At 37.6% G+C, this 14,910-nt stretch overlaps 4 protein-coding genes across 12 annotated transcripts; 3 read left to right on the plus strand and 1 right to left on the minus strand.

Moving 5' to 3' along the window:
- Positions 1-53: 53 nt before the first annotated feature.
- On the plus strand, positions 54-754 carry LOC106652576 (dnaJ homolog subfamily C member 24-like). Of its 2 annotated transcripts, none has more exons than XM_014371616.2 (2): positions 54-156; positions 327-754. In XM_014371616.2, the coding sequence occupies exons 1-2, from the start codon at positions 141-143 to the stop codon at positions 752-754; spliced, it is 444 nt and encodes a 147-aa protein (XP_014227102.1). In that variant the 5' UTR covers positions 54-140. The 2 variants fall into 2 exon arrangements, with proteins under 2 accessions (XP_014227102.1, XP_014227092.1); XM_014371606.2 differs by having other exon boundaries at positions 65-173.
- Positions 755-802: 48 nt separating this feature from the next.
- On the plus strand, positions 803-3,473 carry LOC106652527 (vacuolar protein sorting-associated protein 16 homolog). Its single transcript, XM_014371534.2, has one exon. The coding sequence runs from the start codon at positions 818-820 to the stop codon at positions 3,323-3,325; it is 2,508 nt and encodes an 835-aa protein (XP_014227020.1). The 5' UTR covers positions 803-817; the 3' UTR covers positions 3,326-3,473.
- A 739-nt stretch (positions 3,474-4,212) lies between these two features.
- Positions 4,213-12,323, minus strand: LOC106652535 (F-box/WD repeat-containing protein 7). 7 transcript variants are annotated; one of them, XM_014371553.2, is made up of 8 exons: positions 11,994-12,323; positions 9,033-9,255; positions 8,757-8,962; positions 8,580-8,682; positions 7,414-7,953; positions 6,857-7,264; positions 6,462-6,777; positions 4,213-6,387 (listed from the first exon to the last, which is right to left on the minus strand). In XM_014371553.2, exons 2-8 carry the CDS (start codon positions 9,240-9,242, stop codon positions 6,227-6,229), a joined length of 1,944 nt encoding a protein of 647 aa, XP_014227039.1. In that variant the 5' UTR covers positions 9,243-9,255; positions 11,994-12,323; the 3' UTR covers positions 4,213-6,226. The 7 variants fall into 7 exon arrangements, with proteins under 7 accessions (XP_014227039.1, XP_014227047.1, XP_023317543.1 ...); XM_014371561.1 differs by lacking the exon at positions 11,994-12,323 and adding an exon at positions 11,734-11,986; XM_023461775.1 differs by lacking the exon at positions 11,994-12,323 and adding an exon at positions 11,492-11,644.
- A 236-nt stretch (positions 12,324-12,559) lies between these two features.
- LOC106652279 (tRNA pseudouridine(38/39) synthase) lies at positions 12,560-14,842 on the plus strand. 2 transcript variants are annotated; one of them, XM_014371144.1, is made up of 7 exons: positions 12,560-12,624; positions 12,818-12,905; positions 12,974-13,110; positions 13,179-13,744; positions 13,821-14,112; positions 14,187-14,329; positions 14,427-14,842. In XM_014371144.1, the coding sequence occupies exons 1-7, from the start codon at positions 12,599-12,601 to the stop codon at positions 14,486-14,488; spliced, it is 1,314 nt and encodes a 437-aa protein (XP_014226630.1). In that variant the 5' UTR covers positions 12,560-12,598; the 3' UTR covers positions 14,489-14,842. The 2 variants fall into 2 exon arrangements, with proteins under 2 accessions (XP_014226630.1, XP_014226638.1); XM_014371152.2 differs by having other exon boundaries at positions 12,610-12,701.
- The last annotated feature ends 68 nt before the right edge of the window (positions 14,843-14,910 follow it).

A 14,910-nucleotide genomic window follows, 5' to 3' on the forward strand; every position in this document is an offset into this window, starting at 1 on the left:
GCAAACCGCAACATTTGCGAGAAGCCGATTGTACACAATACACATCTAAATGACAGGACACTGTCAGTTGGGTGGGTGTGCGAGTCAAACTCACGTACTTTCACGCCCCGAGGTTAAGTTCGAAGTTCTCGGTATTTCGCATGAGTACATTTAAATGTTAGAATCCATGGATTGTATGATTATTTTATTGTTTTTTTATATAAATTGACTTATCGTAAAATTTTATTGAAATACTTTTAAACTTTTTTCCTTTTTTGAATAAACAATACACGTTTTATAACGATTTGAAATGTGTCAAATTTCATGTTTTAATTGAAATCTTTCAGGTACAAATGATGCTTCATCGCAGCCTACCTTATATGATATACTTGGTTGCCCACAAGACTCATCAACAGAAAAGTTGAAGGAAGCTTATCATTCTTTGATCTTAAAGCATCACCCAGATAAAAATTCAGATACAGACACTTCAACATTCCACAACATTCAACGAGCGTGGGATATTCTCAGCAATCCTGAGCAGCGTAAAGAATATGATATAAAAATAGCACAGGCTGATTTTGATTCTGAAAGTGTTCTTATTTTTGCTAAGATAAACTCAACGGAACTAGAACCTACTGAAGATAGCGAAATACTTTCATATCCTTGTCGTTGTGGAAGTAATTACCAGGTACATATAGATGATTTGCTAGAGAAAAATTGTGTATTACATATTCCTTGCGAAGACTGTACTTTTGTTATAATTGTTGATACGTAAAACTTTGTTTGCTTTACTAAAAGTTTATTTTGTTATAAATTTGGTTTATAAATATTCATCAAAATGTCTGCTATGCTGACAGCAGATTGGTTCCCATTGGGAAAAGATGTCTACTTTAGGAAATTCGAAATTTATTCATTAAATTTTTTTAATGAGTGTAGTTCAGAAAATCTACTGGTGGCTGCACCATATGGTGGTTCTATTGCAGTCACAAAAAATCCTAAAAAATTAGTTAAAATTAAGGGTTCTGCTAAAACTATAATATCTCTGTATTCGTCATCTGGAAATTTAACAGCAAAAATACACTGGACCAGTGGTCAGTTAATAGCAATGGGTTGGTCTCATCAAGAAGATTTATTATGTATTCAAGAAGATGGTATGGTTTTAATGTATGATATGTTTGGTACATATCAACATACATTTAGTATGGGCGATGAGGCTAAAGAAACAAAAGTAGCTGAAGCTAAATTTTTCCCAAGTTTGGACAGTACTGGAGTAGCTATTTTGACATCTGCGCATAGAATATTTTTAGTAAATAATGTTTCAGAACCAAAAGTCAGAAAAATTTCAGATTTACCAAAATTTGGTGGAACAATGGACAGTTGGTGCATTGTCAGACAAGAACGGGACAGTGTAGTGATAATGGCAAATCAAGAAGGTATTCATCAACTACATCATTCTTATTCACCAATATCTACACCTTATCATAAACTGTTCAACAATAAAGTGAACACAGTAACAGCTATGTCTGTTTCTGGTAATAGTCGTCACATAGCTTTGTATGCAAATACAGGATTCCTTTATCTTGGATCTGCAGATCTAAAAGAAAAATACCATGAATTTAATACAAACATAAAAGATACGGTAACAGAAATTGCATGGTGTGGTTCAGAAGCTGTTGTATGTTGCTGGGACAAAACCATGATGATAATTGGTTGTTCCAAAGATGGGGATACAATAGCATACTCTTATGATGGGTTGATACGTTTGATCACAGAAATTGATTGTGTTCGGGTGTTAACTGCTACATCCCATGAGTTGATACAGAAGGTTCCAAAAGTTGTTCAAAAAATATTTAGAATAAACTCCACTGATCCTGCTTCATATCTTTTGGAAGCTTCAAAACAATTTGAAAAAGAAAGTCACAAAGCTGATAGCTATATTGACTTGATAAAAGACAAATTGGAAGTTGCAGTTACAGATTGTATAAATGCAGCTAGCCACGAATTTGATTTTCATACACAAAAACTACTGATGAAAGCAGCTCAATACGGTAAAGGGTTCAGTAAAAATTTTAACTCAGATCAGTTTGTTGACATGTGCAGAACACTGAGAGTTCTCAATGCAGTACGTCACCCAAAAATTGGAATACCCTTAACATACATTCAACTAAACAAGCTCACTTATCAAGTAATGCTTGATCGATTAGTGGCTAGAAGGCACTATTATCTAGCTATACAGATAGCTAAACACTTGAAATTATCAGAAATCGATGGCGAAAGTAGAATTCTAGCTCACTGGGCATGCTACAAAGTCAAACAAACTCAATTGGACAAAGAGCAAATTGCGGAAGAAATAGCTGATAAACTGGGTTACACTCCAGGAGTATCTTACAGTGAAATTGCAGTTAGAGCAGCCGATTATGGTCGCAAACAATTAGCGATTAAATTGATCGATTACGAACCCAATGCTCATCTTCAAGTTCCTCTGCTCCTTCGACTGGGCGAAGAGAGAACTGCTCTGAAGAAGGCGGTTGAGAGCGGCAATACCGATTTGGTTTACACGGTCATTCTTCATTTGCGAGAGCACAAGCCTCTGTCCGATTTTCAGATGTCGATTATGCACTGCCCATTGGCAATGACATTGTACATCAAGTACTGCAGAAACCACAATCGAGAGACCCTTCGAGATATTTACAATCAATACGACGACTATTATTCCCAAGCTCTGTGGTTCGTGCGCGAGAGCTATCAGGACTCAACCTCGAGGGACGCGATGCTAAAATCGGCTTACGACAATTTCAAACTGGCCAAGTGCGACACCAATGCCAGCTTGACGGACGAGCAGATCAAATTGCTGAGATATCAGCGCTCGCTCGAGGAGACGCTGCACGAGTCGGTCGTGGGCAAGTCGTTGCACGACACCATCAAGATGCTGCTCATGAACAACGAGATCAAGCTGGCGGACAAGCTGAAATCCGAGTACAAGGTGCACGATCGCAGGTACTGGTGGCTGAGAATACAGTGCTTGGCCGATCAGAATTCCTGGATGGAATTGGAGAGATTTTCCAAGGTCAAGAAGTCACCGATCGGCTACGAGCCCTTCATCGACCAGTGCTTGAAGTACAAAAAGGACATGGAGGCCATGAAATACCTGCCAAGAGTGAGGGACGATTTGAAAGTAAAATACTTCGTGAAGTTGAACATGTTCTTGGAGGCTGCTCAAGTTGCAGTGGAACAAAAAGACCCAAATGCCATGGACTTTGTGATGGCTAATTGTAAAAATGCGGATAAATCTTTGCAAGACAGAATCAGTGCCATGATGATTAGCCTCAGAAACAATACGAGATAAATTGTAAATAAATGTTAATTCATCACGAACGTATCGAACGAATCGAGAATTATTCTTTTTGTATAAAGTTTTAAGCATCTTATAAATTTTCTGTACTGTATATAATGAATAAATAAATATTCTTTGATGAAACAAAATTATTGTGTAATATCATAGAGGAATGAGTGAAATAAAAGAAATGAGATTTTGTAAAATGCAGTAACATTTTTTGTTTTCTTATAAAAAAATGATACAACAAATAATTCATTCTCACATTATTACAATCTATCAATCGGTATGTACAAATCATAAAACACAAACTGTTAATTATCTGGGCTCAGTAATAACAGACATTCAAATCACACATCGTTCTTGCAGTTTGCACTATTTAATGCTAAAATTAAAAACAACATAAGTTTGATATAAAGCTCATTGGTACAGTAACGGCGAATCGAATCGATTCCCCGCAGAGAAGAAAAGTTCTTACGTACTTTCACATTACAGTTGCATCAATTGTATACAACGTTCATATATTGCACTAAAATTATTACCAGCTGTTCACATTACTGAGCTATGGCAAAACCAGATAATTACAAATTCATTTTTTATATTTATATCGTGTCGTGTTTTTGAATCGACATTCGTGAATGTTGTTTATTGCAGCATGCATTGACGCTGATTGCTCATTGTTGGTTGAAAAAGAGCTGTTTATCGAAACAAATTTTTTCAATTTTGAACTAATTACTTTACCAATTAATATACCTTATAAAGAAATGAACTTTGTTTTTTCCCTTTTCACAATTTACCTCTTAATTCGATGAACTTGTGAAAAAGATTGATTTTCGCTTATTTACTAAAGATACAGAATTTTCATCATGTTCGAGTAATTATCGATTATAATTAAATAATTAGTTTTTTAAATAATTAATTTAATTACAAGTAGAAAAATTATACATGACTACAATTATGTACAGAGAGTAATCAAGTTTTTTTAACCTTCCAACCGTCTAGCTCTTCTTAAATTTTAAATGTATCTTTTGAATGAATTTGAAGGAAAAAAACAAATGTCATATTTCCTAATAAAATTAAATTTAACAATTTTCTTGAATTTTGCTTTCAAATTTTTCATGATGGATAATTATATGATCTATGTATATGCTTTCGTAAAAAAATAAATTGTCTACGTTCATACAATAGGATAATTATTCATCATGAAAACGGATTGAAACCCTAACTTATCGTAACTTTTTCGTTAACGATAAAGTACTCAAGAAACTTTTTTTAGAAAATATACAAATCAACTTTATTGGTCATAAATAATTGACACATGGCGAGGGCATGTGCGCTGCAGAACAAAAACGTAACAACTTTTACGATAAAAATCACAATTAATCCAATTCATTTCCTAATTTGTTTTTCAGACTCAATGCTCTCGAGAATCATACAATATCTTGACAACTATAGTTAATTATTATTTTTTTAAATTCAAACAGGTATAAGCGTTAAAGCAGTGATTAATTGCTTTGGAAAAATATCAATCTAATTTGTCAATTCAAATAGCTTTATAAACCTGCTCGAATTTTGAAAAAATAAAATTTTCTCGGCACATCATATGACAGATATTGTCGTATTCTACCTAAAGTCAGTGAATTTATTAATGCTAACTTTTCATTCAATTCTAAACTAGTTAATTAAAAATTTACTCTATTTCATTTGCATCGTTCGTTATTCACTTTCCGACAAGTAAATTAAAAATTGTTAATTACTTCATTCACATCAGCTCAATCTCTAGTAACTCATTTGAGACTGCTCGACGTTCGAAATATGATTTGTAATTCATCAACAGCATTTTTAATCATTCCAAGTATTTGTTAATGAGTTACATTAAAATAAATTCAATGAATTTCTAACTAAAATTTTATTATTACAGTCTATGATTTTCAAATCAATTTGAAAATTTCAAAGTGCGTTCAGAAACCTTTCCTATAAAGCCACGGCTCAGCAAATATACTTTGAATGAAAGTACCATGCTTAAGTTAAAAAAGTATGAAACTATTGTATTATCACTTTTAAATTCATAAAATATCCTATAATAAACAAGTGTATAATTATAGAACACATAATTTACACTATACCATTTAATTGATTTCAGTTCTGAACATACACTTTGAACATAAGTTCTCTAAAAACAATAAACTTACAAATTAAGCGCAGATGTTAATAATTTGTTGCTAATAGGGAAATGAAGCACCTTACATCATTTTGAATAATCATCAGAACATTTAACAAGTAACATAAAATCAATCGAAAATCACATTTTTCACGGTGAAAAAATTATCTAAGCTGTATTTACTAATTTTCACTAAGCGACACGTGGAAAAAAAGAATTAAAAAAGGTAGGCAGAATCCAAACAACCAAGTATAAAAATAGTTATATTGGACAAACTTAAAAAAGTTTTTCATCCTCCTGGGACTATTTGAATTCCATTTCTATGTACAAATTCTAAAAAAAATTAATAAAGGATCGAGGACTATACATACACACTATGATTCAAAATGACGAAAGCTGCAGCAAATCGTATGCTGTTACTGAGTATCACACTTTACTGAAAAAATTCCTTGCACATTAAGCAGTCTTATTCACAGTTACACGCATTTGAACATGCGATGACAAACAATATACAATTATTAGAATCAGTTATTCTAGCTAATGTTTAAATTATGTACAGGCTTAAGTTTTTGCACGCGCGCGCGCAAACGCGCATGTTTTCGTATGTATAATTATTTATAAGTTTAATGCTTTGTTTTTCGCTTCAAGACAATTCGTTGCGGTGGAAAATAAATAATAACGATAATAGTTATCATAATTACAGTAGTTAGGACTGCAGCGGCTGAAGTTGTAGTACTGACACAAGAACTGTTTCACTTGTCGACGTCGAAGTCGAGCACAAGTAATTTCGTCTCTTCGGTACCATTGCGACTTCCAACTGCACAGACAAGCTTCGTGTCACTTGCGCGAATCCGCCAAACTACACCACCACTACCTCCACTCTCCAAAGCAACGAGATTACGAATGAAGTCCCCTATTAATACGAAACATCGTTGATTAGATATTAAACTGATTTTGTCAATAACACCGTTAAAATGGGGTACTTACCCGTGTTTACATCCCATAGCTTAACGGTTCCGTCGTCCGATGACGTTATTACAAAATGGTTATTGAATTGCAGGCAGGTTACAGCGGACTGATGTTTGTGGGGACCCGAAAGAGTCTGTAGGCAGTGGCCAGTAACTATATCCCAGACCTTCACGGTCGAATCAGCATTGCCCGAAACAAGAATATTGTCGCGCAGCTCCATTCCAGACGTCAAGCTTTGGTGACCCATCAGAGTATGTCGACAATGTCCCGTCTCGACGTCCCAAACTCGTATACTTGTATCTAACGAGCCCGACACGACGTGTATACCATCAAACTGTAAAACAAAAAGAGACTCGAGCGTACTGCGATTTCTGTCAAAGACGAATCTCGCCAATTTCGATCGACTGATTTACCTGCAGGGAATAAACCCTATTCGTGTGCCCTTGCAGCGTGTGCAAGCACTCCTCTCGCTCGGGATTCCAGACCTTGACCATGTAGTCGTAGGCGCCGCTGACGACCAGCTTGCCGTCGTACTGGACGCAGCGCACGGCCGCCAAGTGGCCCACGAGCACGTGCAAGCACTCGCCCGTGTCGATGCGCCAGACGCGCAGGGTCGCGTCCCGGCTGCCGCTCACCACCTTGTTGTCGTGCAGATGCATGCAGCGCACGGTCGACGTGTGCCCGAACAAGGTGTGTATGCAGTCGCCGGTCTCGGCGTTCCAGACTTTCAGGGTGCGGTCCGTGCTGCCCGATATCACAGTTGCGCCGGACATCTGCGACGACCAGACACCACCGGTGTGACCGCACAGCGTACGCAGACACTGCGGGAGAAAAAACGAGAGACGGAGATGAATTCTCTCAACGGAACAGTCGGAAGAGCGGAGAGTAAAAAAAAAAAAGTAATTGTGAAATCGTCGCTGATAGACACGCGCGATAGAGTCGGTTAGACGATTGGTTTTTTTGTACTCACCTTTCCGGTTAAGGCTGACCAGACTTTGAGAGTGTTGTCGTCGCTGCCGCTGACGATCCGATTGCCGGAGAACTGTAGGCACGTGATCACGTGATCGTCGTGACCTTTGAGCACTTTTGGCGGCCTTATCGGCTTGGTTCTCCAGTTCATTTTGATGTTGTGCTGGCGCATGTAGGCCTGCTTCCAGGGCGAGGCGACATTGAGCGCGGTCGTAGGGTTGCTGTTCGCCGGACTACTGTACTTCACTTTGCGCTTGGGCTGCTCTTTGAGCTCCGTTATGCCCTCCCTGCGGCACTTGGCTTTCCACAGCAGATTGTCGTCGGCGAGAAACTGCCAGCTGCGACAGGTCTGGGCGGCTCGCAGCAGGTCCTTCGGCTCGAGAAAGGAGAGGACGCAGAGGGCCAGCTCGCGCGGCAGTAGCGATATAAAGTCCCGCTGGAACTGCGGCTCGATCACCTGCATCATGTGCCGTACCTGGGTCGGTTCGCAACACTCTATGAGCTGGTCTATGGCTAGCAGGCGCTCGACATTCGTCCATTTCTGCAACGACGAGAGAACCGAGAAAAAGGCAAATTAATTTTTATTATGAACAACGCTTAACCAATAAACTAATGAGTAAACCAAGACAAAGTCGCAGTACAAATATTATACAGCTGGCTTCAATGAAGGCGATGAGAGTATAGTGAGCCGCGTATGACTTAAATTAACGTGATAACATATCTACTTATAAATTTAGCGTCTTTTTGTTGAGCTTGCTCACGCAGACTGCTGATTTCCAAATAGCTGCACTTGATATAATTTAGCAAAGAAAGATTTTAGTTTACTCAAGAATACTGAAGGCAAAATTTTTTTCTAACAAAATCGGAAAAAAAATTACGGCTTTTCGATGACAACAACTTTTATCTGAACAATAACGAAAATCATTCCATTCATTTTTTTAAGATATAACTTATCTTTTAACAATAATGAGTGAAACATGATCATAATTAAGATATTAATATTTCCAATGAGTTTGTTAAAGCATTTTCTCTTTTAAAGAGTGTTGCAGATAAAAAGTTTGTGAATATGAAGTAACATGAATTTTCAATTTCACATTGATTGTCAATGATAATTAGAATTAAATAAATTAAAAGTTTTGAATAATGATTTTTGAACAAAATACTCACTTGAAATTGATAAATCCAATCATTCAATTCTGGTGGAGGATTGTCCTTGGTCGGAATGACTGGTCGACCAGGCTTGACTCTTTCCTCTACCTTTTTAAGGGTTCTTTAAAAAACATAATATTAATTTTACATACGAGGCTTTTGAAATAATTACTAAAATTTGATAATAAAACTCACATTTCAAATTTATCATTAGGAGCTTGTTTTTTACTAGGTAAATTTAACTCTGTCTCACTTTTACGTTTTCTAGCAGGCAGTACTTCATTCAAGGGCACACAAATAGTAGGACTACTTGGTGTTATAGGTGCATCAGCCGGCAAATCCAACTGATCTTCTAGACGGATCTCTTTTTCTACACTACCTAATCCAGATAAGTCATCGCACTGAAATGAGGTAAACGTTTTATAAATATTAAACTTTCACATAATTTGGAAATATAGATTTATTACTCACACTGCAAGATTCATCAAGATTTTCTTCCTCTTTTTCCTCGTATGCTGAATCTTCACAATCTTTGTCATCCTCTGGCTGAGGTGAGATTGTTGGTTCTTGATTGCTGGGTCCTTGCTCACTTCCAATTTCTGCATTAATAATACCAGATTGGCTATCACTATTAGGAGTTACTTCCTCTTCTTCTTTGGGCGTTATTATAGATTCAGACATTACTGACTCGAAGCTGCAAAAAAATAATCATCTTGTTAAAACTCAAAAATACAATTTTTTTTATCCTTAATTAATTGCATGAAAATATCCTCGATCGAAATATTTTTAAATGGGAGTGAAATAAAAATCTAAAAAAACTAATTTATTGCTTTAAAAAAAAAAAGACTAATCTCGCCGAAATTCTCGTTTCAACTAAAAACATTTTCTATATCAGAAAGTTGAGTATTTCGACGTTTGTGCATTTCAATACTTGCGCTCGCACTTTGGAACATACACGCGCCACAATAAGAGATTAGATCACGCACACGGGGCGATTCTTTTCCAAATAGAGCAAACGAATGCAAGCCAGCTCCGCTGCTGCTTCTTTCTTTTTTTCTTCGTCTTCTCTGTCTCGCTCCGAAATCGTAAGGAGAGAAAGGAATGAAAACGAGCGCGTTCCGAGTAAACAATATTGTGTCAACGTAATATTTTTTCGATAATATTATTCTTCCAATACGTATAGCACGTTACATGCGTGTAACCTTAGCAACAAAAGCCACGAGCAAATCGGTGGTATAACTTATTACACCACACAGGCATACACCGACGACGACACACCACGCATCAGCGATACACATTACACACGCGTACTGCAGCATGTTGGCAATTTAAACACATTCTTAAATTTATCATATATATCTGTGAATTGACCAAACACGATCGAATCCAAAACAAGATGACGTATGCAAAACAAAAACAAAACAAAAAGTCACCTTACAAGGCATCCGAGCATATCATCACACGATCATCATCGTCGACACGTCGAACGCATCATTGAATGAGCTACATACGCGCCGCGCGACGACGCGAGATGCACAGTGCACACACACGCGCTCGCACACACATCTAAATATGCGCAGACACGATCTAATGGAAACCTGTCCCTTTAATTCGCCGAATCACGTTGTCCTCGCTACTAGCTCGTTTCTACGCTCGCAAATCGAGTTGGGTGCAATTTTTTTAATGAGCTCACTCATTAATGAATCTCGCGCCGTTTACATCTATTGAATGTTTTTCGTTCGATGGCTTTAGACATGGGACGCGCGAGGCAGGTGGATTTACTCGAGCAAAGAAAAAACCCTTTTCAAGGTCGCGGTTAGGACGATCCGCACCCTCTTTCTCAAAACGAGAAGAGAGAGAGAGAATGTGTGTGTGAGAAAGAGAGAGAGAGAGAAAGAAAGTACATGCAATATAATGTACCACGTGATCAAGCAAAATGGCGATCTACCGCAGAAAAACAATTCGAATTCCTTTTTGGAGTTCCACGGCTATTCGAGATCCTTGAATAAGTTTGCAAATCGATTGGAATGACTACGCGAGAGGAGACGGTCGAGGCAAGCATAATTTTATTCCTCGGCCAAAAACTTCAAGTTCAAAGATGTTTTATTTATCAATAAAGCATACATTCGTACGCGGCGACGTCAGCAAAACAATTAGTAAATTGTTGCATAAAAGAAAAATCGTATACATCGAGTTCACGGTGAAGTGAAAAATGATGTTACAACAAAACCAGCTCGCGAAACCGCAGCAGCATCGTAAAAGTCAAAATATCCCATGACGTAAGGCTCCGAAAAACAAAGTTTCGGTCTCTCGTTCTCTCCTCTTTCATTCTCTCTCTCTCTCTCTCTTGAAGCGTATGTTCTTTTTCTCTTATCGCAATCGCGTATACGAAGGATGCACGCTATTAGGTGCGCAGCGAAAATTTAAAGCTCACCTCGAGCGAAGAGCAAGTGCGTGTGCGTGAGCGTGAGTATATGTGTACCTGCAATATGATATGAGCACACGACGCCAAGTACACACATTTCTATGTTTGTTTACTTATTATATATATCGAGTGCTTTGCCCCGTGCGGGGGGCAATGGACAGCTGATCGCTTTGACTCGTCGCGCGAGGCAGCTAATTACGATTTTTAACGAGATCTGAGGCAGCAACCAGAGAGGAATAATTAAAACGTTCCAATCGTAAAGCGAGGTGGATTTTATCAAACGTCGGAAATTCAATCGAGATTTCGCACAAATCCTTGTCGAGTTTCTTACGCAAAAATCCTTCAAAATCGAATTCCAGTCTCGACTATCCTATCTATGGCTCTTCGTTCTCTGGCCCGAATCATGTGATGGCCATAAATCGAAAAAAATACTTGTTATCCGCTCGTATACGCATCATAGCAATTACACATCAGCCCATACAATTCGTATACCTTTAAATCTAACCTGAAAATTTTAAGCTCGTCTCTCGCAGGACTCTCGGTATCTCTCGGTGAGCGTTGAGTTACACGCGCACACATACACCGATATAGTAGTCCTGCACTTGAAACGCGAACCGTGCGACATGCGTTTTTTCTTTTTTTTTTATATAAGTGGATACCCTACCCCGTGCAGGTGACGTCCGCGCTCGTCTCGATCGAAATTTTTATGAGAAAGTATAATGATGCCACTTTTTTTTTCTCACGCACATGCAAGTAGCAGCAGCAGCAGCAGCAGTCGGGCCTGCCTCGGTGTTCGCTGTGCTTATGAGTTGCGGGGCTGCGTTTCAAAAGTCGAAAATGCACCTCACTCTCCCGCAGAAGCAGCAGCAGCAGTAGCAGCACTCAGGCAGCAGCACACACGCTCACACATATATAATACACTTTCGTTGCTCCACTACTTATGCTCCGATCATGAAGCGTATATCATAGCCCGCACGAAGTATGAACACGTACGTAATAATACACACCTTCGACTCAATGCACCGCAGAGGACATGGGCAAGGCCTGTCCCTATTAATGTAATATCCGAGAGCAACGAAGGGCTAGGCCGAGATATCGCCGAGAGAGATCTACCTCTCTGCTGCCGTACACCTGTGCAGTTCGATAATCGACGCACTCTTTTATCTCGTCCTCTCTCGTATTATACGGAGGCGATCTGCAGCACTGCGTGGACTAGCTATGTATGTACACGACTATATTTACATATATTTTTCGCGTATATTATGTTAATCACACTCGGATGTTTGATCACAGTCACACTGACTTGTACTACAACCACGGGCCACCACAGGCGCACTCAGCCAACCAGCAGCAGCAGTAAGCTCGCTTCGCTAATTCGCTATCGCATATATATATCGCACACACACATAAACGCGAGTTTCGTCGTCGTCGTCGTCGCGTGCACGATGCTGACCTCTGCACGGGAACGAGAAAAACTCGTTCGAGGCGCGCGAGATTCGAATTCTCGCCGATGCATGAGAGACCTCGTGTTCGACTGCTCAACGCGGCGGTGCGCGCATTGCGTCGTGGGGGATAAAAATCTCGTTGCTTATAACCAGTGTTTTCCTACTTGATGCGGCGTGTGTTTCTTGATCGTGGGTAATTCGTCTTTTAATTTTGGAGATTGAACTGTCTCGACCACTCAGAGTTATATTTCGAGTGTGATTTTGACACTGGTGGGCGGAGCTTACAAAACTTTCATTATAGTTGGCACTTGCAGATAGTGCTAACCTCACATTGTCACGTGTGCGTGTGTTTTTATTATTGTTATTCGTGTTTTTTAATTTTTTAGACGATTGATCGATCGACTGGAAATGGCAAAAGTCATTAGGAAGAGGAAAATCACGTCTCGAGAAGAGCTGGAAAAGCTTGATAAAAATGTGAGTACAGTTGTAGACTAATTTATTTGTATTGTGACATACAATAACACACCGCACTATCATTACAGGAGTTGATCGACAGACTTTTGTCGCTGGAAGCTCACAACCAGCAACTCAAAAATGTTATTCTCAAGAGTGAAAAAGGAAAAGACAGTCCAGTAAGCAAAGAAATCCCACCAGGACAAAGAAAGTTTGATTTCACAAAGTATGTAAAACAATCCTATTGAGAGTATTTTGATGTGTCAGTGATTGTTAATCATGACATTTTTTCAGATGCCATAAACGACACATTTTTATGAAACTATATTACTTAGGATGGGATTACCAAGGGTTTGCCACTCAAGAAGATTCCCCAATGACCATTGAACATCATTTGTTTTCTGCATTGACAAGAGCCTGCCTCATAGCAGATAGAGAAAGTTCTAATTATCACCGATGTGGTCGAACTGACAAAGGTGTAAGCGCATTCTCACAAGTGATATCAATAGATATAAGAAGCAAACTTGAACCATCAGAACAAGACAAATTGGATCAGGAAATAAAATATTGTAAACTTCTTAACAAAATTTTACCCAAAAATATTCGTATAATATCCTGGTCACCTGCAGATCCTGAAATATCTGCAAGATTTGATTGTAAATGTAGAAGCTACAAGTATTTCTTCCCCAGAGGAAATCTAGATATAGATGCAATGAACCAAGCTGCAAAATATATTATTGGTAGTCATGACTTTAGAAATTTATGTAAAATGGATGTGGCCAATGGTGTTACTAGTTTTATTAGAAATGTCAAAGATGCTTCTGTAACTTGTATAGATAGCGGAGAAAAAAAAGTATCAGGTAAAATTAATTTCTTTTTATTATATTACATTGAAATTCTGTATGCAACTACTAAATTTTTTCTTTATTTACACAGGTTATGATATGTGTGAATTATCTATTAAAAGCAATGCTTTTCTCTGGCATCAAATCAGATGCATAATGGGAATTTTACTTTTAATAGGAGAAAGGAATGAAAAACCAGAAGTAATTAAAGAACTACTGGATGTGGAAAAATGTCAAAGAAAACCTCAATATTGTTTAGGACATTATATACCATTAAATTTATTCTCTGTTGAATATGATAATACAAATTGGTATATTGACACAGAGGAATTTGAAAAAGTAATAAAAGATCTTCAAGAAGAGTGGGGTGAGGCAGAAATAAAGTGAGTAAAATCAATTCAATAAAACATGAAATTCCAATAAAAAAGCAAAGTAAACTTTATTATATGTAATTTAGGGCAACAATGATGAAATCTATGCTGAAAGATTTAACATCATCACTTGGTACAGACGAAGAAACTGTTTGTCAACAAAGTGGTTGGTTATTACAAGGAGTAAAGTCAAAGATTTATCGTCCACTAATGGAACGTGATACTTGCGGTATGTTTTCACTCTTTCCACAAATTTTTTAACAAAATTATTTTGCCTTATAAATAAATTAACTATTATTATGTTTCAATTTCATGTTGTGCTGCAGAGAGTTTAGAAGAAAGGATCGATCATTACACAAAAAAACAGAGATTAGAAAAAACGAGTTAACATTGTAGCATCTGCTGTTCTCTTATTTTAAAATTGTACATATGCATATATTGTATGTAATTACGAAAAATGAGAGTACTTGTGACTACAAGAAGAATTATAGTGAAACAGAATTATGTTTTTTTAGTTTTAACTGTAAATATACAAAGTGTCATAGGATGCTTATTAGAAAATTAATTTCTATACTAAAAATGTATTTGTTATTGCGACATTATGTTATAATGTACATAATATTTCCTTGTAAATAGTTACGGAAACCCCGTTTTCAATACATGTCGTAGCTCATTTTTGTTACTTTTCGAAAGAAGCGCTGGCTACGCTTTTCAATTGATGTAAAAATATAAAATTACAAAGAATCAATATCAACTCTTTCAGTTATTATTATTGCGAAAAAACTTAATTATTTTTAAATATAAGGTATG

Source organism: Trichogramma pretiosum, unplaced genomic scaffold (assembly GCF_000599845.2).
Source record: "Trichogramma pretiosum strain Unisexual culture from Peru unplaced genomic scaffold, Tpre_2.0 scaffold12, whole genome shotgun sequence".
Classification (NCBI taxonomy): domain Eukaryota; kingdom Metazoa; phylum Arthropoda; class Insecta; order Hymenoptera; family Trichogrammatidae; genus Trichogramma; species Trichogramma pretiosum.

Bases quoted from the DNA above. Each gene is read 5' to 3' on its own strand.
- LOC106652535 (XM_023461775.1), bottom strand. From the start codon at position 11,565: ATGTGTGCGCGTGTAACTCAACGCTCACCGAGAGATACCGAGAGTCCT. The intron at 6,778-6,856 runs GTAAATCAGTCG...TTTGTTTTACAG, and splicing joins ATAGGGTTTATTCCCTGCAG to TTTGATGGTATACACGTCGT. The intron at 6,388-6,461 runs GTAAGTACCCCA...TCGTATTAATAG, and splicing joins GCTATGGGATGTAAACACGG to GGGACTTCATTCGTAATCTC.
- LOC106652527 (XM_014371534.2), top strand. From the start codon at position 818: ATGTCTGCTATGCTGACAGCAGATTGGTTCCCATTGGGAAAAGATGTC.
- LOC106652279 (XM_014371144.1), top strand. From the start codon at position 12,599: ATGCGGCGTGTGTTTCTTGATCGTGG. The intron at 14,113-14,186 runs GTGAGTAAAATC...TATGTAATTTAG, and splicing joins TGGGGTGAGGCAGAAATAAA to GGCAACAATGATGAAATCTA. The intron at 14,330-14,426 runs GTATGTTTTCAC...GTTGTGCTGCAG, and splicing joins AATGGAACGTGATACTTGCG to AGAGTTTAGAAGAAAGGATC.